General features: G+C 40.5%; 1 protein-coding gene across 2 annotated transcripts in view; it reads right to left on the minus strand.

Moving 5' to 3' along the window:
- Positions 1-898: 898 nt before the first annotated feature.
- The window catches only part of hhip (hedgehog interacting protein), a 29,239-nt gene continuing 5,279 nt past the window's right edge, over positions 899-24,858 (minus strand). For both annotated transcript variants that reach the window (XM_028407831.1, XM_028407840.1), the window contains exons 3-13: positions 21,810-21,954; positions 20,053-20,248; positions 14,336-14,487; positions 12,288-12,461; positions 12,022-12,165; positions 11,708-11,826; positions 10,465-10,588; positions 9,635-9,780; positions 8,496-8,577; positions 2,699-2,847; positions 899-2,483 (exon numbers count right to left, since the gene is read on the minus strand). In XM_028407831.1, the coding sequence (XP_028263632.1) occupies positions 2,287-2,483; positions 2,699-2,847; positions 8,496-8,577; positions 9,635-9,780; positions 10,465-10,588; positions 11,708-11,826; positions 12,022-12,165; positions 12,288-12,461; positions 14,336-14,487; positions 20,053-20,248; positions 21,810-21,954 (1,628 nt within the window). In that variant the 3' untranslated portion in view covers positions 899-2,286. The remainder of the gene's footprint in view (positions 2,484-2,698; positions 2,848-8,495; positions 8,578-9,634; positions 9,781-10,464; positions 10,589-11,707; positions 11,827-12,021; positions 12,166-12,287; positions 12,462-14,335; positions 14,488-20,052; positions 20,249-21,809; positions 21,955-24,858) is intronic.

Below are 24,858 nucleotides of genomic sequence, written 5' to 3' on the forward strand. Positions count from 1 at the left end.
TCAGTCTCCCCCTGGGAAGCTGTGGCTACATATGTAGTTTACCACTGCCACTATGTGAACGTGGTGTGAATGAATAATGCATCTGTAAAGCGTCTTTGAGTGTCCTAAAAAGTGCTATATAAGTTCGATGTATTATTATTATTATTATGTGCTTTAAATTAGTTGACCTGAATGTGTAAAACCTAAAAAAATGAATGATAACTTCACTATGTATAAGTATTAAATACATTTACATTTTTGTCTCTAAAATTAACAAAAAAGACACTGTGTAGCCAAAACAGGAGACAAGTATTTCAGACATGCTATAAATTTTAATAGACATATTGATATTTCTGAAGAGAAACAACGTTATCCCTAGTTTTATTTACAATACAGGAATACAAAAATGTCACATACAGTACAATGGTAAAAACAACATAGAGAACTTAAATAATTATTTTATTTGTGTAACTACTTAAATAATGAAAACGGTTACTCTATTCACACCACGCCGTCTCAGCAGCTACAATGCAACTTTCACATTAAGTGCTAATAAAAAATTATAATTTTCCATTTTACAGCATGAATTAGGTTTTTGATTTTTCAAGACCAGGTAGAGTTGATTTATTTCAGAAAACACAAGCGAAGCGGGAGATGAACAACAAATACATTGTTTACGGACACTGAACTTTAATTAACCATAATATATTTAAAAAAATGGCTTATCAAAATAAAAGTCATAGAGTCTGCCTTAAAAACACAACAGGTGGTTTGGACTCATTGTATGAATATGGGCATGCGTGTATATGTGTTATCTCTATGGACTACACTTATGTGGATGACCCCAGTCTGTGTCTTTTAATGTGTAGGAGACAGACGTCAGAGTATGGTGACATTTTTTTCTACTTTAATCTTATATCTGTTCTCCACAGATAAGATCTTCCTCTGACTGTGAGCTGCTTCTACAGTGACTTGCTGGCCCTACGGCATCTTTGATCATCTCATGACTGAGATACATTTCTGACAGCGGTAATGTAACCATACATCAGGAGAAGAGTTAGATGGACTCCACCAACTGCTCTGAATTACAATATGCAGGCACAGACATGCATTACTTTTACACTGGGAATAAAACAAAAGTTAAAAAAAAGTCCTCACATGTCTTCAATAAAAGCTGCATATGTATAAGTACAACATGAAATGACATGAACTGACAAGCTTAGTGTAAAACTGCTTTCTATAAACACCATATTCTCCCATATATTATTACGCTTAAAAAAATAAACCCTCCTCTATGATAACAATAGTAATGCTATAGTATTTTTTTGCAATGCTAAGTAGTAAGCTCTATTGGAAATATACATCACTGCGCCATCTCTTCCCTTTGTCGTTGTGGGTTTCAGTTTCAGTGTGTGACGCCACGAAAGGAGTTTGTTAAACCATACCTGTGTGTACATGTGAACGCTGTTAATAAAAATTTTCATAATATAGTGAATGTAACAGAAATGAATACAGTGCATGGGAGCCCGAAAACTCCATTCAGGTTGCATGAAACTGGCTTTGAGAATGTTCTGTGTATGTAGCAGTCCTCTGTACACTGATAGCAAGTGAGTGTTGCAAAACAAAGTATACAGACTGTATACTGTTGTAGCTTTTTATGACAATGTGCCCACAAACTAAATACATCATGAAGTTAAACGACATGGTCTTTCTTAATATTGGCACAAAACACTGTGGGCTCTGTGTGACCCCCTGACTCCTGGCCCTGCTTCTCCTTACAATTCTGTATCCTTAATGAATTCCTGAACAAACAGTTTCCACTAAAACTCTTTAAACTCCATTTTGGTGGTGTTTTAAGTAAGGCAACAGAGAACCCCCCCTCAGAGAATATCCAAAGTCTTGGGTTAAAATAGTCCATTCCTCTGGAGTTCCTCTTCCTGTGGCATTTTCAGAACGAGAGCAAAATGTTTGCATGGAGCTTCCATAACTTGGCTGATGCTTGTCGATTAACTTGCTGTGTGCAGGTCTCTGAAATGTGAACACGGCTTGGATGCCAGGCCTGTTTCTCAGGAGCAAGTAGCTTAATAGGTGAACAGGAGGAAGAGTCTGACAAAGTGGACCAGAAGCAGTCTGATGGGGATCCTGTATGTAGCTCTGTGTGTATATGTGTATGTATATGCCTGTGAGGGTGTGAGAGAGATTAAGAGGCCATATTATAAGGACACCTTGTTAGAGTCTGCTGGTGGTATAGGTAGATTTGTATCAGCTTGAGGATGACAGTGGGGAGCAGCCCCCCTCTGCGCACCCCTATACGATGTAGCTGGTCAGGTCTAGGAGGTACGAGGTCATGTCAATGATGTGGTCCAGTATGCCGTCTTTCTCCTGGTCGTTGGGCATACCCCGCTCGCTCTTCTCACACTGGGCGCCAGAATAGCCACTCTTACACAAGCACTTGTTGGGCTCCATGCACACCCCTCCGTTGCGGCAGGCTGGTTCACATTTGGCTACAATCAGAGAGGGAAACAGTGATCAAACACAAAGGGAAAAACACTTTATGTTTCGGCTCTGTTTCATTTATTCTGAACATCAAACACATTTTTAACGATTTATAAGGAAAATTGTGGCATGCCTACTGTGCTTGTCGTGCATTACTAAAACCTCATTTACACATCTGGAGAGAAGCAGCACAAGGCTGTAGGTCCAGATGACACGCGCTTACCAACTCGACAGAAGGGTCCCTCCCAGCCAGGGCTGCAGCAGCACTTGCCAATAGGAGTGCAGTGTCCATTCTTACACTGTCTAGAACAAGCCGTCATGAGCAGCTCAGGGGGCTCCACTTGACGCTGGCACTCCTTAGGAGCATGAGGTCTGAAACAGTTGTCACACAGAAAGTGGGAAGGTCAGTATGCAAAACAGAGACGCATCACATGGCACAACAGGAAACTGACATTTGATATGATCACTTGTGACACTTTAATTAATGCATACATGTGGATTTAATGAATTATTAGCATTATGCCTTTCATATTTTTTCCTTAAGTCATATTATATATATCAAAATGTGAATAACTACAAAAAAGCTCAAATAAATGCCATGTTAAATTTAGATTATTGAACTGGAAATCATTACAGATGCAACAGGCCGACACAGTGTTCAGCTGGTTAGGTAAAAGGAAATTTACTCTAAGCTTCTCCAGTGTCCACACATTATAGATAAGGCTAGTGATCGATGTTCCCATCTTCTGTCTTATTTAAAATCATTATGTTAAATGAGTCTGTTTAAAAGTCTTATCCACCAGCACAGATATTTGCTAGGTCAACGCAGTTTGCACAAACTTTGGTGTAAAGTAAAAAAAAAAAAATAGTGTAGAAAAAAAACAGAGCAGTCATCCAACCCATTCTTGCTAAACTCCAGTGTAATAGTAGACCATGTGATATGATAAAAACTGTAAGAAATACAATATGTTCTATTTAAACATACTCCGTGTATGTGAGGTATTTTGATAGCTTTCCGTTTACTGAAGCTATTTTTTGCCAACACATCTTGTTTTTATGTTCTCAGATAACTTTCAGGCTGTTGCCTTTTTTTCAAATAACTTCTCATTAATTTATTGCTGGCTATTTCAGAGATGACTGTGTATTGAGTGTAGGGTGAACTGTAGCACAGCGGGGAATTTAACTGCATCACGTGTGATTTTTTTAGTGCTTTGAATTATATTCTCAATACTTAAAGAACCAAACATTACAGTTAACACTGGGTTTCCACCGATATAAACATGATTTGGAAAATACACACAAACACAAAACATCTCCACACCATATGCGTCAAGCCTGAACACCAAGGAGACATATTGTGATAATTCCATATTAAGACAAACATCCAGACACGCACATCAGCAAATGAAGTGAAACTGAATTATTTCATATCACGCTCTACAAATCTGGAAATAATACACCCAGTGTGTAATTAAGTTTCAATGCGAAGCGTCTGTTGCCCACTGGCCCACACACACACACACACATTTTGTGAAATATAGAGGATGTGTAAATATTTCTGTTGTACTGAGGTTAAAAATAAATGGACATTGTGGGATGGTGAGAGCACAAACAGACACACAAGGAGGGTTAGTGTACTCTTGTGGGTCCAGTTGTGTATCTGTTGTGTATCAGCAGTATATACAATTTGTGTGCATTTTGTACATTAAAGCTGAAACCAACCTTTTCGGTCACACCTGTACTGACCATCACAAGTTCAGCAGTTATTATATTTGTTTTACTTACTGTGTGTGGAAAGATATGTATTTTAGCTTCAGTCACTTGGTGAAAAAATAACCAGAATTTCTGCATGATTTATTTGACTGATTGTTGATTTCCTTGTTTGAAAAAAATTGTAGCAAATGTTCTGACAGACACACTGACTGATGGCAGTGACAGTGTTGTGACTGTGTGTGTGTGTGTCTATGTGCTAAAGTTGCTTTAAATTTGGAGGATGGAGGGTAGGAGGGAGGTTGATTCCCATGCTCCCATCAGCACCCAACTCCAGACTCCATCCCTGCTGGCTTTTGTTGTTGCAGGCTGCATGTAGTTAAAAAAGAGCAAAGAAGAGAAGAAAACAGAAAGAGAAGGAGAGAGAAAGAGTAAGAGTCCCTGGAGAATTGGGGGGGTCTGTAGCTAACACTGTTAATAGCAGGCAGGGGTCAGCAGCGCTAATAAACAGTCTGTACGACTGCCAGGGTGGCTGTGAAAACAGCACCTGCTGGTAGCGCCACTTGACAAAGGCAGCTGGGTCAACAGCCACTGTGGGAATTTATCAACTTTGGGAGGGGTGGTGTACGTGTGAGAGCGAGGGAGTGGGAGAAGGCAACCTTGCTCACACATGAGCAAAAAGAGACAGATAATAAGAATGACTAAAGTTGAATAGCTGCATAAAACACTGATAACTTCATAATTAAGATGAAAAGAGTGAAAAGTAAAAGTTCAGGAGAGGGTCCGAAGATGTGATGAAGCCCCATTGTCCTTACATGACATAAATATCAAGATATCTTAACCATGGTGCATTCATGTTTCCTCTGTCAGAGGAGTGTGGATGCTCTGCCTCTAATTTGTTATTGATCTGTTTGATTATTATATTTGTCAGTGTATATGTGTGTTTAGCTTGTTAGCTCATAGGGCCTGTTTGATTGACACAGGGTATATGTGAGAAAAGGGCTGTGGAGTGGTGTACATTGTGCACCCCAACAATGGCTAAATCAAACGGCCCAGTGTGGTCTCTTTTGCTGTTTTGTCATCCGACTCCATTGTTTGGGGGCTCCTTTTGTAGCTTCATTCCTTGTTTTAATTGTGCAAGAAATTTACTGTGTATTGTAGAAGGCAGGGCTATTCAGTGGGACTGCCAAGCAGCTTTGTCAAGGGGAGGACCACAGCAGAGATGTAGGAAGATTTAGGAGGGATAGAAAAATAAAGAAAAGGCTTTTTTCTGCAGCATGCTGGGAGCTAGCGTACCACTTACTCACACAGGCTCACAGATGTGTGTGTGCCTGTACATCACCACCCACACGGTTTATATCTATACACAGAGAAGCACGCATACAGATAAATATATCCACAAACAAGCACCCGCAGTCAGTTCCCCTGCACATCCAGTGATTTGTGACTTGCATGGCTAATGCACTTCATAAAGGAAGTCCCAGGACCCTCAGTCGGTTGTGTGACAAACTTTCTTAATACTGCTTTTCATTTTGCTCTGTAGCGAGAGGCTGCAACAGGCCAACTGCATTTAACACCAAAAAGCAGCAAAGCCTGGCTCTATAGTTACTCAAGCTAATGCCAAGGACAAATTGATAAAGCAGGCCAGACTGAGCTGCAAGGCCGAAGGGCAACATGGGTCTACTGAATTATATAATAAATATTTGAGAGGTTAATCCCCACCGTTGTTCTATGTTGTAATAATTTTGTTAGTACATTTCTTTTGTTTGTGAATACAATGCTCTCAGTGTATAAATCATAATTTTAAATGCAGACCCTGTGGGGTGGAAAAGTAACCAAAGCTGCCAATGAATGCCTGCCTACAGTACTCTATATGATCATTGAAAGGCACAATAGCAGCTCCACTCGATCTGTGGGCTTCTGCTTTGTTTAGTCACTGTATCTAAAGCAGAGTACAGCCTGAACAAAAAAGACCCACTAACATCTGGCTTCTGTCTGCAATGGGAACAAGTACAATTGGAATACACATTTAAAACAGGTGTTATCAGGTCTAGCTCTGATCAGCATCAATGTAAACATGACAACCAGGTGCGATGATATGAAATTCAGTGAGTAAAGGCCTGGATGTTGGACATGACCTTTAACATGTTTACCCTTGTAAACAGCAGACAGAGAATCTTATTTTAATTCCTTTCAAACCTTTTTATGCCTTTTCTAAAGTGCCAGTGACTTCCATTGCCATGTTGTTGAAAGGTGCCAAAAGAAGTCTATGCATATACTTTTGGGAGACGTATGGTGAAGAGAATCTAAGCTCTAAAGTCCACTTACTAATGATTCTCAGCTTTCAACTGCATCATATGTCTGTTAAAGAGACTATGTAACTGGAAATACTTCTTACCCACCACTATACCACAAACAAGCTCCTTCTTGCGTTCTTTTTTTTTCTTCTACTCTCAAATACACCCTCACTCACACCACACACATTCAGCATGTTTCAAAATGCATGGTGGCCTATTTATTATTGGAGGGGTACTCCAACTGACAAACAAATACCTAGAAATGAAGTCATCTGGCCAGGACATGTTTACACAAACACTGCTGAGGGATTTTATGGCTGATGTTTCCTTGTAAGCCTTTACCGCTCTCCCTAACAGTTCCTCTTCCCCGCCCCTCTATGTTTCCAAACACACAGTTGATCAAAACACAGTGCTAGATGCTATACTGGACCACCAAAACCACCATACTCTAAAACAAACCTCTGTCTGAAAGGGCTTTAGGGTCCAGATGTCCCTACAGTAAGGAAGAGAAAAAAAAAGGGGAAGACCACCAGACTTGATAACGTGCTGAGGTCAGACATGTTAGCTACCCCATTTACTCTCTCCATCCTCCCTGTAACAAGATCCTAATAACGAAGCCAGAGTGTATTAGGAGTCAGACTCCAACACCGCAGGGTCCACACAGACTAAACAAGTCCAGTTGATGGTGGAAAGAATTGTTCTCTGGGAGACATGCGTCCAGCAGCCATGCCAGAAAACATAAATACGGTGAAAGCCACCAGGGCCCCTTTGAAACATCTGTGGTGTAATTAATTGTGCTAATGCCTGGGTGGCACTGTCGTCACCCAGGAATAATCAGCTGTGGATATGTTTCTGTTGTGATTCGGAGCCATGCAAACTTTCTTTCTCTGACTCTGCCTCTCTTACTTAAGCTGCCACTCTCAATCAAGTCTGACCTAACTTAAAGCAACATTATTAATTTGGGGCTTTTCAGTACATTTAAAGTTGATATGACCTGCTCACAGACTTGAACAAGTGCTGATAAAAAATATACACATAACTCTTTTTGGTTGTTGATATGCCAATTGGTTTGAATTACAATGTGCTTATGTTTGAAGTGCTTTCTTTGCTGCTGAAGTAATATATCAGACACAATGTCTTCTACATCCTGCCTTGTCTGCATATTTTCTCATCCTGGGTGACAAATGTTTTTCACAAGCACTTGGCTTTCCACGCACAGTTTATAGATTCATCATTATCAGAATGATTTCTAATATGTGATGCATATGGTAAGGATTATGACACGCGCACACATTTGAATTATGAAGTTGCACTCACGCGCATGTTCCCTCTGCATACCAGTTGTTTAACATCAGCTAATTAGGACTGCACATATTAGAATGAACTTCTTTTCATTGTGTGTGTGCTGGAGTGTTGTTGAACCACATCCACATAATGACGAATACAAAGAGCACTACTATATTCTGGATATATGGACTTGTGCTTTAACAAAATAAGTGGAGGCTTGGCAACAGGTGCCTTTATGTTTTCCTTACTGCTGTCAAATGTCCTACATATAACCAGCAGGCAAAAGGTTCTAAAGTTGATACGGCCATCCAATCAGTGATGCTATTAGCAATTCTTTATACTAACATTTTAAAATTCTACACTTATATGCCTGTCACTGCTAAAAATTTGTTTTGGCCAAGACAATAAGTCAGGTGATGACTTGTTGAAAGGCATAAAAGTTCTGGTCATGGTAATATGCAGGTCATGCAAGTCTGCAAAGGCAAAATGAACAAGCAACACTGCTGTTTCATGTCATTAACGTTAGACCTGTGGTTTCAGGTGCATGTTACAGTGTATTTTGCAGAATCTTGTAATGACATATGTTGGATATTCTATGCTCTACTACAGAATAAACACATCATGAAATCTGGAGTTGTGGGGTAACGTGTCCCTCTGTACTAAGAACTACTGAGAGATCACTATCCCACATACACAACTATAACATAGAAAATGTAGTGTTGGTACCTTTTGGGGTCTACAAGCTTGTAGAGTTTTCCGCTGTGTGACTGCGCCATGCTTTTACTGCTTGCCAAGATGTAGACTTCCCCTGCAAAAGTTACATGGATATAGGTCATCAGCATCATTTGCATTAAATGTGTTTAATTTGTAACTCTTGGGCAATCCATACAAGGATTGCCCACAGTTCCTCCTGCCTAAACTCAGACAGGAGACTAGACGAGACACAAGAGGATGAAAAAAAAGGACATGAGGGGATGTAGAGAATGAGTGTAGCTAAGGCTTCTGCAATCCTGCACTTGCCAAAAGGACTTTAAGAAAGAGTTTAATGGGACAATTGGATACTCATGACTGGGAACCAGGCGGATAATTTAATGAGGAACAAGCCTGCAAGAAAATTCCATAAGGGGACAAATTGTAAACATGTGTCTGTGGGGCCCCTTCTTTGGGACATATGCCCACCTCCCCCCTCCACAATACTTGCACTGCTTGCAAATCATGATCAAATGCAGGAATCTTTAAATACCTCGTCAAATATTAACTCCAAGACCTGGCAATAACTGTGATCAAATATTTCTAAAGGCTGTGTGAATGATTCGTATCTTGGGTTCAGTTTTAATCAGAAACACCAGAGCTGACAGTTAATAATTCTGTGAGTGTCTGGTGGATGTCTAACTGGTAAAAACGTATCATATTAGCCCATTCACTTCAGCTCACCCCTACCTTAATAATGCAGTGCCCCAGATAAACAATAACTCATCTCACTAGTAATGTTAAACACTGCCTAGTGGGTGGCCTGCAGGATCATTGCTATTCTGTGGAAATGAAAATTAACACAGTAGGAAGCATGGTATTAGTTTCAGTATAGTTTTAGGTGGCTAGCTCTTGTAGTTTTCACAGATTTTGTTATGCTTTAAACTCTTTTGCAGCATAACAAGAATCATGTTTAAATTCAGGCTGGAAAATTCTAGCAGTGTAGTGTAGTAGTGTGATATTGCCATGATGTTGCAATGATGTTTTCATAGTTTTAACATCTGTCAACTCAACAAGCCTTATGGACACAGATGGAAACAGAACACAACAAAAAAAAGGAGGCACAGGTAGAGATCTCAGGTAAGATCGACTTTCTTAATATTTGCCTTACTAACCTAGTTCATCTTCTCCAAAACCCAAGATGTGTCCAACAAGTGTAGAGCCACAGGTGCTGGTCGAGCCCAGACAGAGAGATTTTTCCAGCCACTGTTCACCACTTGCTGATGTTGAAAATGTTGACTTCTGAAGGATCCGCAGGTTGCTAAGGTGAAGGAAACATACAGGTTGGGTCACTATTTTTTTACAGTACATGCACATGTCCCTCTTTAACAAATCCCTGTGCAAGTGAGAAATACAATGTAAATAATGTAATAAAATTGAAAAGAACTATACTGGCCACATTACAAATGAGATCTGGGCATCTTTTACTTCTCATAACATTCTCATTGATCCATCTCTCTTTTCCACACCATGTCCCACATGGAATTATTTAAGACCTCAGCTTTTCATTTCAAAACAAACATCATGTTGGAGCCTGCACTTAGTCACAACAATATGCCCCCAAATTGTAGAGAGGCACTGAATTAACCGACCACACATTGTTTTAAACACAGTGCCAACTCCTGATAGTACACCCCTGACACACACTATTTACTTCCTTTGTTTACTCAAGCGTCAGTGTTTGACATCAGTGAAGTAGGATGAATTACAAACCAAAGTAAAGTGTGAACAGCACGAGGCACGATGTCTAATCTCCAATTACACTTGATGGGCTGTGCTATGGTGGTGACAGTAATAAAACTTGTTTTCCCCCATGTGGATGGAATGTTGTGTTTACATTGGCACAATGCAAGGGACATATTCTTCAGTATTAAAAGAAAAGGAAGACATATAGCAACTTGAATTTCCCTCTGGATCAATGAAGTGTCTGTGTGTCTGTACCTACCCATTTTTATCTCCAAACACATAACTGCCATAAAGTCTTCTAGACTGACAGCCCCTGTAAATGAAGCCCCCCACAGGTGGTGCTCCTCCACTGGACTGCAGGTCATAGACAGAGGGCTCATTTTCTACGAAGAGACAAGAGGCAGACTCTGTCATTCATCTGTTACAATATACTACATAGACTTAATGCAGTAAAACGTTTTTATTAGAGATGACCTATTCCAAGTGCATACTACGATTTATGCATGTGTTCTGTTAGGTTCATAATCCATTAGACATATTAGTTGTCTGACAAGTAAAAAGAGGAATACAAATCTTCATTTGAATTGGACAACAGTATAACTAAAGACTTCTTCCTCATTGAATTACATCTGGAAAACTGGAGTGGAGTGTGCATTCATCTTTTATTCAAAAGTGTAATGTTGAGGCAATATGGTGTGTTTTCTGGCTTACAGCTGTCTTGGCAAGCAGAAATATGAATGGAGGTTTGTTGCCTTTAAAAATTTATGATCCAAGATGTGGTATGCTCATTTCCCAACTGTAATCACTTTAGACTTTTGGTAACTGGTGAAATCAGGCATGAGACCAGGTGAGAGGTGGTATGTGGCAAGAGGTGACATTTGGAACTGGAGTTGGAGAATTCATTTAGGTTAATTAGTTATGTGGCAATGATAACCTGCCCCATGTAATGCAGAACAAATAGCAGTAATTAGTTTTTTGTGAAAGAAAAAGGGCTGTGCTGTGAGCATGGTATTGATTAGTTTCTGAATGTAGGAAGAACTAGATCCCACTCAGCTGTGTTCTCAACCATCATCTAGACAGTTATTGCTGTTGACAGCTTTAAATCTTTCTTGTGGACACAATCTCACATTCCCTTGGCAAATCTACACTCCACAAGGGGGGAATCTTTCTGGATCACATCATTTTAACATTTAACCTTCACTGTCTCTGCACTCAACCTGGTGTGTTTCTGAACATGTTGCCAAAACACTGTGTTCTTACAAAATCGGAGACATTCATAAAAACAGATATCATTTTCAGAGGGGAAAAAAATGAGAGGTTATCCAAGAGGTCTAAATATTTTCATTTCTTCCTCAAGATGTAATGGCGTTAAACAAATCTCAGGCAAAGGTTGTGCTCATTTTACCATTATCGTGGCCTGTGTTAAAATTGCAAAATAATTAACTCACACCAAACGCGAAAGAGTAAATACATTATGAGCCTTTTTGGGAACTGTAACTCACCATAATCTTTCCCTTTAGCAATTTCCAGTATTCGTCCTGCTGATGCATTTTTGCCACTGGCATCAGTGCACAGGATTAGGAGACTCCCATTGTCTGTCTGAAGTCGATCCACTGCACACCTTCAGAAAACAGGATGCCAGAATTTACAAAAAAAAAGGAGAAATATCTTAGAGGGTTCTGGCATAAGACTAACTGCAACAATAAGTAATATTTTATCACAGAATATTTGAGTCAGTCTCTGCAGCCATGTTTTAAAGAATGGAACTCTTTTAAAGGCAATAATAAATAGACCTCCCATCAAGTGTTTTACTTACCTGCCTGGGTCATGTAATCCATGAGCAAAGATTTCAGGCGGTTGGTTGGTGCTGTTGAAGTAGGGATTGTTCCGTGGTATAGAATAGGGTGACGTACAACAGTCTGTGTCCACATCTACCCTCAGGACAGACCCTGTGAAATCACTGCATTCAAAAACACAAAAAAAAACACCTTCACGATGGCAGGAGCTAGGATGAAATGCAACCTTCAAACCTGAAACAGCATGCAAACTTCTATAACGCCATCCTTTGACCTACTATCTCACCTGAGTCCATCCATTTCCTCCATATCATCAAGAGTGATCATGCCATCTCCCAGAATGATGTGCAACAGACCATCGGGGCTGAACAGCAGCTGACCTCCAAGGTGCTTTCTGTGCAGCTCTGCCACTTCCATCAGCACCCGGACTGTCCTGGTGTCCACCTGGTACGGATTTTTTCTGAGAAACACAGGAATAGCCATAGTCTTTGAGCATCTATCGTAACACAAATTCTAAAGATAGAAAGATACAAACTTTATTGATCCCCGAGGTGAAATTCAGGTACAGTACACTCTTACAGTCAAAGTATTGTCTTATTCAGTCTCTTTTGAACTGTTGGCACAAAACTTTATCTTGACTGCCTTGAAAGCTTTAGAAGAAATGCATTTTGTTTTGAATGGCATTTCAGAGACTAGACTCTGGTTGCCTCTGATAGCTTTTAAAAAATAATTGCACTGGTAAGTAAAATGATACCAAGGCATGGATGAGAAATGCTGACACAACATACCAACTACAAACCAACATTAAATGAGTTTAAAGACTTTGTAGTCTGGAGACATTTAGTCTAAATCTAACGTATTGTCTCATTAAGGGAAATACACAGGGTGGAGATGTAGCACAGGCTTCAAAATGTTGCACAACTCTTAAGTGCAAAGTGAGAATTTGCTTTCACAAGATCAGCAACAAATATTTATGATGTGTCATTCTACAAAACTTTTGAAATAGCAGCTTAGCAAAGAACTGCCATGAAACACTGTTATTTTTCTATTAGACCCTTAAATTAAGGATTATACGCTGTAGTCAACAAGACTGCAAGCCAAGACCATAATTGAGATTTTAACATTAAGTCAAACATACAATTGTGATTATGCAAATTAAAACGTAACACTTAAATACATTCGTGAGAAAAGATTGTTTTCATAATCACAGGTCATTGTGAAGGGAGCATGAGGTACAGACACAGGAAAAGGCAAAGCACTGCTATCATCACAACAGTGTTACACATATTCACTAAGTGAGTTTGACCTACTTTCTAAATCCCCATAAGACAAAAATTCTTAGTTTTTTTTCATTGCATTTCTCAAGTAAATTACTCCATATGCCTTTGAAGCTTTTGTTACCATAGTAGCTGGTACAATCATGGCTAGTGCATTTGAAACATCTATAATAATCCAAGAGTCTGTGTTAAGATCAAGTGTCTGTTTTGTCCCATATGATCATATCTTGCTCTTTTACAATGTAAGAAATCTCTGTAAGAGTGTGTCTGATTTTCACTTTTTTTAAATGAACCTTTATTTTGATCCATGTTGCACTCATGTATTTGTGGTAGCCCAATAAAGTGCAGTGCTGAGGCACAGGTTGTTTTGGTGAGCAGTCATCATCTATTTCGGCTAAAAATGATCTTTGGTTAAGGTTTTACAGCAGCTAGTGTTGTGCATCTCATGAGGGGCATCTGGCAGAAGAAAGGAGACCATTTAATTACACAAAGTTGGATTAACACATTACGGGTTTCTGTGTGTGCATATTTAAAGAGCACAACCCGCATGTATCAGTTTCTGTTTCCCCACCTATAAAATGTCAGTTTAGTCATTGCTGTGACTAGATTAAAGCAACCAGTGGAAAAAATGTTTTTCTTTGCTTATTTAACAATGGTCAGTTAGGTTCTGCTTTTCAGACTGTTGCAGGAGTTGAGGGGACATTTTTCCATCTAAGGGTAAAATCACAGTTACATTTTTGTTTTTTGATACAAGTGCTATAACATCAGGTCCAGACAGAGACAGGTCTGTGGAGTATAGTACAAAGTAGTGCACAAGCAGTCAAAGATTAATACACAAAGTATACTTAGTAGTATAGTAAAATAAAGTTTAGCATACATGACTGCAAATAACAACTGAGATTGAGACTAAGTTGGTCCTGCATGAAGTAATGTGGATCCAGTTGTAATTAAACCAAAACACCTAATGTATAGCATGTGAATGAGGTTTTAGTGTCCATTCAATCAGTGATGAACAACCCATATTTAAGGTACATCTGGCACACACTTCTCCCATTACCTCGAAACGGTGTATTCAACCACACGGAGAATGTGGTCGTGTGGTCCGATGGCCCAGCGCTCTTGGTTGGTGGTGTAGGAGACGTAGAGCTTTCCATTCTTCTTGTAATTGGGGTGGAATGCCAGGCTTAGCAGGCCCCTTTCATCACCACCCTGCAGTCAGATGGGAAACACAAAAGATCCAGGAGTTAATTATGCCCCTCCTTGGCTTCTGTTCGGCTGTGTGGGGTTGGAATCACCCCCCTCGGTCATCTTCATCATCACCAACATGCAACCCCTCCTCATCCCTCACCCCCAGCTCTTTTTCAACTCCTCTAATCCCCCTTTTTTATTTGTCCATCACATTCCCTTTCACACCCCTGGTATTCTCCCATTCTCTTCTTTCCTACCCTCTTCTGATTCACTTCACACCTTCACCAACCTTCTTGAATATACCATTACTAACCATTATAAAGCATTTGACTCTGAGTAGAGCAGCACCTTCTCTACATGCCCCCACCCACCCGCCTTTGCAGAGCCTTCTCTGGAGTCTGGTTATGTGCGCTTGTCCTCAGGGTCGGGGGCCCCTGTGACGCCCAGACCCTCCCGGTGGCCTCCATTGTGCAGTGATTTGTGTGTGTAATCTTTGGGGGATATCCGTGAATGCTGCACTGAGTGGCTGAAAGAATTTATTAGCTCACTCACAGTTCATAGAGAGCACAAAAGTGCAGAGTACTTCAGTCCGTGCTTTTTGCTCCCTGTCCCCTTACTCTTTCCTGATTTACACAAAATCCATGCAGAATTCGCAGCTTGGATGGGAGGAGGGAGGATAGAGTAGAGTAAAAAAGGAAAAAAGAAAACCTAAACAAGGAAAGAGCTGCCAACTCCCACTGTCTTGGCAACATGTTTAGAAAACATCTAAATTGCTTGTGTAATATGTAAACCTTTGTCTCACCCCGGAGGCAGCTACATCAGTTGTCACTACCCTGGTGGTCCTCCCATCATAGTTAGCTGTAATAATCAGCTATAGCATTTCATTCCCCAAGCAAGGCAAACCAGGTCGGCCCTTTTTTATGTTTTACTCTCCCTCACTATTTCTTCCTGACTGAATGAACAGTATTCTAAGCTTAGGCATAAAGGGCATTTATAAAGCTGTCCCTCCAAAGCAGCCTGATTCTTTGACATACTATTTAGTAGTTAACACATAGCAATGGCACAGGTGTTTCACCCTTCAGGTATTTCCTCTAACAAAATACAAAAAAAAAATCAAATAAATAAAATTCAGACATAACACATCTTGGTTTGCACTACAGTGGCAAACCCTGGATAGGTGCCGTCTGTGTTACAGGCCAAGAAAAACACATCATAAATTGGTGTACTGGATCTCCTAGTTCTGTTTGGACTCAATTAAACCCAGCCCAGTCAAACACAGCAGTGACACAGGCCACATGCAAACGCAAAAGAGATGACTCTTTGTTTAGGAATGTACTCTAAGTACCAGAGAGCAACAACAGAGACCCACGTGACAAGCCACAGGGGGTCTATCAATCTGAATATAAAGTGAAATATCATGAAAGTTGACAAATAAATCTCAACCCCAAAAGGCAAAGTTCCTCTGCAGAAATTTATGAGTACTACTAAATGTCAGATCATCGAAGTCAAATAAAAACAGAGTTATGTGGGAGTGGTTGTAGCACGCTGTACAGCTGGATGTTAGCTGGAGCAGAGGCAGCCGCCCTTTGCCAAAGAATCTCAATACGAGGAGGAATAATTCTCAACCTCACCTTGAAATGCTGGATCCATGTGTTAGACATAGAGATGCAGTGACCCACATCCCTAAAATAAACTTACCATAGGGAGTGGGTCAAAGACCATGATTCCAAGGAAGCCTAGATCCGGAGCCAAGAGGGGGACCACCAAGATACACAGTGGTTAAATGGGCTGAAATATTAGCTCCCTTGCTAATGAGTAGCTCCTTCAGCAGCAGGCAAACGGCAGAGCTGGCAGCAGAGCCATAGGAAACAAACACTGAATCAGCGATCCTTTCAAAGCTAGTCTAAGAAGATAGCTTCATTAAAAGAAGACAAAGTGCCAACCTTAGGCCCCTGAGCATCGATTATGTTAAAAGTGCTGCCAAAGCTGCAGTGGGTTAGATATTCTTGGCATGGAACAAAAACTAATATAGTGTATAAACAAGCTAATTTAGATAATGTACATAAGGCAGGTACAAATGGTCACCATACTTTCAGAGATTTTAGGTTCTAAGAGGAGGATTTAAAGGCTGAGCTCAGGTTTTACTTCATAATTCATTTAACTATGTATGTATGTAACATGTATGCACCCGAGTGTGGTCATGTTTTATCAATTGTGGACAGGTTATAACTTGAAATATAAAGACTCTATTTCAAAAAACCAACCACATTCATAATATCAATATGTAACCATATCTACACCTGTAGGACCTATCCCTTCTTTGTAAAAGTCATCATCTTGGGCTGCCAGCTGTTATTGGCACCACCATCATTGCCCAAACAAAGATTTCCTTCTCTAGCTTGGTGAAGATGAGGGTACCAAATCAGGTTAATAGGACAAGTGATAGACACATTCAACACCACACTCCCGGACAGTAGCTTTAACCATTGTTGCCTTTGTGGACTCTTAGGCAGTGCTGACTTGCAAATCAACTCCCTACAAACAGGCATACCTCAAAATAAAAGGTCAACAGCCTGTGTGTGTTGCTACAGCTGTATGTGTCTATTTCTGCATTAGTCCACAAGCCTATCAGTCATGTCTTATACATACAGTATGCAAAACATTAGGGACATTAGGGAAGATTCCCTGCCTGGTCACTGTACCTGCTTCCCGATTGGCACATGCAATTACCTGCCATCCACAAACGTGTATAAATAACCACGCTGCATCAACTTGAAACACATTTTTCCCTTGAACATCTTTGTCCTTTCAATGATTGCCATCATTCTTCTACAGCCAGGCAGGGGGTTCTGATTGAATCTCTCATGAGGTATTATCTCTTCATTTTTCACAAACACCTGCCTCTGCATTCCTCTTTTCCCTCCAATTCTGTTCTCTGGGGCTCCGGCTTTGGCTCTGTCAACTTCTGGCATCACTCCACAGAAAGCTGGAAACCTGAAGTGCACGGATGAGGAGCAGTGGTTATCTCACATCTCACGGTACATTAAATGGAATGCTGACCCTGCCTGAAAGGTGGTGAGGGTGTGAGCACACACACACACATACACACAATGCTATCATTTCCAATTCTGCCAAGGCAGCTGCCTTTGAACAACCGTGACACATGTGTTGGCTTATGCATTGTCACTCAGACCCTTTTGATCCATTTTTCGCTGGCTAGTGGGCATTTCTCTACCAAAACACATTCCACAACAGTGGACAAAAGCAAAACAATGTCTATGCCCTTCACCTGAAACATGTGTGCTCCCATCCTCCTATATGCACAGGAAAGCACACGCAAACTTCCTTAGCTTTTTGCTTGTGTGATGACAATAACACAGTCAACTCTCCACCCTTTCACCTTAGACTAGCACAAAGCAATAAATAAAACCTCCCACCAATTAATCTTTACATTTTTCACCTGTTACATTCATATGAGCACTTCAGTTTTCACAGTGACAATGGCTAACTCCTCCTAGGCAGATAAGACAGCTCAGGGGTTCTGACAGCAGGGACAGAAAGAATAACACGCTATGACTTTTTTTTAAACAGTAAAATATTTAATTTTAAAGGAGGCCCACTCACTCCTGTTACACAGGCTAATTCATATGAGCAGACAGCCAGCTCTGGGGTCCTGTTTACAGATGTCTTCATTTATAAACCCACTGTTCTGAGGGCCACTCTTATCATGGCATAGCAGGTGTAATTCCTCAGGATCCAAGAATAGACAGTGTCAACTGCGCAAATGTTCGGCTGAGTGGCAGTAAACTATATCCAGGCTGTTCCAAATCTGCACTACACAATACAATCAAAATGTACCAAAATCACCTCAGAAACAGACCTCATGAGCTGCATATTAAAGTGAATCAAACATGAACATGTTGGTGACAGAACTCAAGAAAAATGATGATGTAAGAAAACAAACAAACAAAACAGCAAATTTGACCACTATACCAAGACAGTGTGGTAAGTGTGTGTGAGCATAAAGGCTAAGCTAGAGTAAAAAGCCTGAATTGCAGAAGAACACCCACAGCGCAGGTAGTAACCCACACCACCACAGCACAGTATTGTTTCTGTGAAGTTTGGCTTAATTGGCACCGGGGGGATCCATGGAAGGAGGGGGATAGAAGAGCGAGAGGAAACACAGAACATTACAATCAAAGCATGTGCATGTGGCTAATGATAAACCCGTTATCTGCAGTCTCCTGGGGCCCTGGGTTCCTCTCTCTGTATAAAGGCAGCTCCATCCTGTTGATGCTGCCAGTAAACACCTTAGCCCTCCCCTGGTCCTATTCCTCCCTGTATAGCTGGGACCCTGTTCTGGCAGCCAACATCAGAGAATAGGACTCCTGGGGCCAGCAGGGGATTGAGCCACATCTAATTGTCATAATGGTCACTTTATCCACAACCAGTTTGGATTGAATTATGATAAGAGAGCAGAGAAGAGCAGGCAGAGGGGATAGTTGCATATTCAAATGCTCTGCTCTGTTTGACTCCCTGTAAGCAGAGTCTTGTCAGTGGAAGAGGCATGCGTGATAGATAAACTTCCTGTCTCGTAGCGTGCCCCCCAAACATGCCAGCAATTCCATCCCCTTATGCACAAAGAATTTCTGATCATTTTTCAATGTAAAATATATCATCCAGTGATTACTGAATTAATGAATGAATACCTTAAAGACCAAAGTTTATATGCAAGAACATATGTGAAGGACTTGTATAACATATTTTTTGGGCATACATCAACTCGATGACATAGCAGACAATACAACTTCTATAAAACTTTTTCATGTGCAACATTTTTACTACTGTGCCTGTGTTTATTTTTCTCAGATAGGGCACAGAGCCAAACAGAAGTGGAACACATGTTTACTTGCCCTTTGACACCTCAATATCCTATTATGCTCCCTGTTCTGGCAGACAGACTTTCACAGTACTGGGTGGTCAGCCAAACAAGGTCTGTTTTTTCAGGTCAACACATCATTACAACCTCTTAACTAATATATATTAGGAGATGAAAACAGAGATGGAAATTATGTAAATTTAAACCTCGCCCTTACCCCTTCTACCGCATTGTGCACTGTGTTAAGTATTAGGTAAGACACCTAGATATGAAAAATATGGGAGAAATTAGTCCATTTAACCATTCTTGTGAGAATTTGGAGAAAATTAGTTTTGCACAATGGGTGCAGTATGTACAGTTAATTAGGAGATAAAAGCGTAATGCACATTCGATCACATTTGATGAATGACTTCTTGTTTGGACTAATTATATAATTGAATACTCATAGTGAGCAGGCTCCACTTTCAATGGATTTCTCTTGATTGGAAAATGTTCTAACACATTTACATAGGTGCAAACATTTGTGTACCAAAGACTTGGCTTGATGAACTGAGGCTCCACCACATTGCTCCCTTACTCAAAAAATGCAGAAGTAAATATTTCATACACCATCAGCCAAGTTCCTTTCCCTTTCTTATCCACATCTGTGCTAAAATTACATCCATATTAAAATATCACCTCTGCAATTCCTACAGCCTTATTCCTACCTTGAGGCCATTCTGCACCAGCTTGTGGATGTCCAAGAAGGGCTCCTTGATTAGTTGAAGGTCATGGTTGAGTATTCTGACAATTCCCTCCCTCTCCAGGATAAACAGCCGCTGGGAACCGTCGCCAGAGTGCACCACAGCAAACGGCTGCCTCAGACCACTCAACACCTCCTGGGCACAGTAGCAGTTGTGTTTCCTGGGTAATGAGGAAGATATAATATGTCAGAGCATGATGGCTGTAGTGTTGTACAGCATGGGAGACTTTAAAGGAGTAGTATTCTGAAAGAAGCATTAAATAAGATAACAATCTTTTATAGGCATCCCCACTGATTTTCTTTATTTTTTTAATGCTTTTAGAGTAAAATCTCTTGTCTAATTTCTATTAACCGATTTCAAGCTGAACAAGTATGCTTAATGTTAATCAGCATCCTCTGTATTTAGTGTTTTAAATCTACAGTCTGAGTAGAGGTTCACTGAATTAAATCCTATAAAACACAAACACCTGTAATCAGGACACTTTAGGAAGAACAATCTACAATTGATACTGGCCCTCTGCATATGATGGATTCTACTTTCTACACAAAAGGAACTTACAGAGCAGCATGCACTGATAAAAGATTTACTGTAGAGGTCCCACAATGGTTAAACTCAAATTTCTGTTCCCTTCCAGTAAAACAAAACACCAGAAGGGGCAACAACTTAGTGGAAACAATGTGCTAAACAGAAGACAATGATATGTAAAGGAAAACTGGGTAAATATACTCAGAGTTTACAACTAAATGCAAGCTTTCTATCTTTAGGCATCATGTGTGATGAACAAAGAGATTTTTAGTTTTTTATGTCACATTCTTTGTCTAGTGGATCCTACACAAATGCTAAAACAGTGGAAAAAACCCTCACATGCTCCCTGGGTAAGCAGCAAATGCCACCACTTATGAAAACCAAGTGGCATCCAAGTGGGGTTGTGGATGACAGTGTGAGCGTCCTGTTTCCATGACCGTGCACCTCGGCTCAGCTATACTCCACCTCTTTGACTGTACTGGGAGTGAAGGCAGACTACACTACAGTTGGAATGTCCCTGTAGTAATCTCTTCGAAAAGTATAGGTGACATCACTGACACTGCATCCATTTCACCTAAATGGTGAAATTTCCCCGAGGGACCTTCCCAAAGGGCTTAATAAAGTATATTCTATTCTATTTTATTCTATTCTACCTACCATAACCTTGGCCAATAACTGTCTCTCAACCTTAACATAAGGAGGTTCTGCTCACTGTCATGTATGTGACTAGACCTCTCTGAGGAAAAGGCACAGAAGCGACAAATGAGCCACTGACTCCCTAACTGTCGGAAGTTATTTGACTGAATATTGGTTGCTACTATTCAGGTGCACATGCTTCCTGGCCGTCTTGCCTTAGGGAGAACAGAGATGAAAGGCATCCCCCATGAACAAAAGGGCAAAGGCTTCTGTGATGTACAAACCTTTGCAGTAAGGGAGGAAAACAGATTGATGCTTTTTCATTTTGTTAGCCAAGCTGAGCAAGAGCAGTCTGGACAAACTTTAGGATTGGTGGAGAAACTGAACAGCATTTCAGTCTGAAAGCATGGGCCATGTTAAAATGGACCATCGGACCCTGAAACGTTAATTTGAAACACATGAACTAGTCGAATCTTATTTAAAATAATGCTATACACATCTTCCATAGTGTAATTGAATCCTTAAATGGAATTAAACTTGGTAAAAGTCAGACTACAAACCTGCTGATATCTTCTATTTTCTCATCTCCCAAGTAGTTGGAATCTTGCCCAAGTGGTTGCTTTCGTTGAAAATCTGGAAAGCATAAACTGGCATCTCTCCTTCCATAGTACTGGCAGAACTCATCCACATCGGCTTGGAACAGTTCTAGCAAACACAACAGATACAGATATAGGGTCTTAGTCTTACTGCATAAACTGCATGGTTAAATGATTTCATACAGTTGGCTCCTGTGGCTAGCTAAACCAATGAATATTACCTTAACGTTGTCTGTATGCAACGTGGCTGAGCTTTATGTGTGCAGGGACAAGAAAAGACAAATGATAAGTGGAGGCCGAGGAAGAGAGAAGAGATGTGATATGAGATGATGAGCTTGAGTGTTGGGGACGGTTAGAGTTATACTTGATGAGCCAAACCAAATCCTGGTTAGACAAAGCTGAAATTAACAAGTGAAAGGAAACTGGGCCAAACCAAATGGATCAGAGATTACACTTGTATAGCCAGCTCCAGAGGAAAAAAAGACTGCATTCTCAATTTTAATTTACCCTGTCACTTTTTTGATTCATGGGTTGACGCGTGATGTGTATGTCAGTAAGATATATGAAATAAACCTAGTGCAAGATCAGTGCTGTAACATGCTCCTGTTGGCATTAAAACATCATATTTAAACAGGTTTGAGGATAGTTTGAGGATTGACAATGTGATAATATTGGGTTCCTAACTTGCCAAAACTATACTTAGTAAAAAACAACATACATTCACACTAAGCTTCAAGGGGTGTTCCAACACGTTTCTAAGAATAGGTAGTGCCACCTATATGATTACTAGTCTATAATAGAAGCAAAAGGTCTACACAGCAGTGAATTATTTGACCTAAAAAGAACAGAGTTCCAACATTACAAAGTGTCACAGCTTTATTCATAATGCCTTTTATTATTCCAGGAATTCCTATGTATCCCTAAAATCAATAAAAATGACCTAACCAGTTATTTTATCTGTGAAAAAGATTCAGCTGTTTTGCATTACTGAGATGCACATGGGCACAGCATGTGAAATTAAATAATCAGCCAGTTAAATATGGCATGTAATTCTGAATAAACAAAGTTGTTTTCCTGGTGGGAGATGTTTGCCGCTTGCTTTGCAAAACAAAAACATGATGTCACCAAATGCTGACATAGTATTCCATAAATCTGGTGCATGAATTTAAGGTACATCTGACATCACTCCTTATTTTCATTTAACCTTCAAGTTTACCTAAAATGCTTCAGTGCCAAAGCAAGAAATGATCTGCATGAACACGGCAGACACACAAGGCTATATCTCCAGCCAGTGCAGTCCCAAAATTATACCCAGCAAAAAAGCAAAGTGTGCAGTGGGTCAGAGGCCATTCGCAACCTAAAAACAATCTTGCCAATATTGTTTCCTTTAGTCAATCCCTCAGAGGACAGAGGAGAGCAAATACACCAGTGATAAAAACACAAACAGGACTTTCCCTGTCCCTCCTTTCATCTCCCTCTCCTGCCACACACCGCAAGGGCTGACTGCACCAAGTACTGGAGGTGATAGGATATCCCCTCAAACATCTAAACACAACATGGAGATCAAACACACACAGAAACACACATACACATCTTTGGCCATGCCACCCACACTCTTGTGTCTGCAGTTATCTTAACCATGCTGGTTGGGGACCTCGGGTGCAGGGTGGGGGGATGAGTGAAGGAAGATATGGAGAAGAGGAGTATGGGGAAGGTGGGAGGCCCCCAGGCAGAAGTGAGAGTCAGGGCAGTAAATATCTTTATGGAGAAAAGGGGGCCAAGTACACGGCCTAATCAAGGGCTGGTAGGAAGTTTCATTGGAACAGGACGACAGTTATGGATGCTGTAAAGGCTACTGTTTCATTTTAAAGCCTTTGGTCAGTTATTGTGAAAAAGAGTAAGTTCACCAACAACGCCATCTTTTTGTTCATGTTTGTAGTGACAACGTATTATCTTATGTAAGAGTTTCAAAAATATTTGCAATATAACTATTTAAATGGCAACACATTTCTCATTGTTTGTGCAGCTATGAATCCATTCATAGCTGTTAGGGTGTGCATATAAAGGTTTACTTTTTAAGTACTGTAAATCTATTATCTTTGATCAATTTTATATAAGAAAATGTAAAAAAAAAAAAGTAGCATACAAAAAAGACAGACAGAGAAAAAGACTGCAGATAGGGGAGAGAGAGGGAGAGAAACAGAGAGTGAGAGACAGAGCTCTGTCCATATTCCTGGCTCCCCAGCGCTAAAGTTATACTTCCATCTGGTTATCTTCCAAGGCAACCTGGGTGGCCCACCCAAAGTACTTGACATCTTGATGCACTTCAGCAGTTTTACATACACACAACCTTTGTAGAAAAATAAATGTGTCATTCGTCACCACATATGCTGATCTGTAGGGGGCGGGGTGGAGGGTGGGGGTGAGTTAGGAGGAGCACAACAGTGAACATAGGGAGGGGGGATTCTTCTCTGGATTCCTCTCTCAAACCTTTTTGGTTTGACTCTGTAAGCCCATATTTTTGTTAGCTCAGGAGCAAGTACTGTAACCCCAGACAAGACTCCTTCCTCCCTTGTTCTTTACTCACTGAAGTCCCCCTGAAACAACCCCAATTGTAGCTCAAGTGTTGCACATGATATGACAACAGGCCATTAGATGCAGACAAGGATGGACCCCGATGGAATGTATGTGTTTGATATTTGACTTGAGCTGCAGCATACCATGTGGGTGGGTTGCAGACAAGTGCGTTTGAAACTGTTCTCTGTTTGCAAATCTCAGCAGATTTAATCAGTTTGTGGCGACAGAGACTGGAAGAAGACTTGGCTGAAGGAGAAAAGACAGTCAAAAAGTGTTTGATCATGTTTGGTATGCACTCTGAAGGCACATGTACCTGTGATCTTGCATCCCTTCAAAGGAAATTCTTCTGAAGAGCAAATGCTTTCAAGAGGCAGATGGGTTCCTATCATTTAGCAGCAGCATATACGCATGGCAAATTGCTGCATCAACAAGCTTT

The sequence above is a fragment of the Parambassis ranga genome, chromosome 1, assembly GCF_900634625.1.
Source record: "Parambassis ranga chromosome 1, fParRan2.1, whole genome shotgun sequence".
NCBI classification, from domain to species: domain Eukaryota; kingdom Metazoa; phylum Chordata; class Actinopteri; family Ambassidae; genus Parambassis; species Parambassis ranga.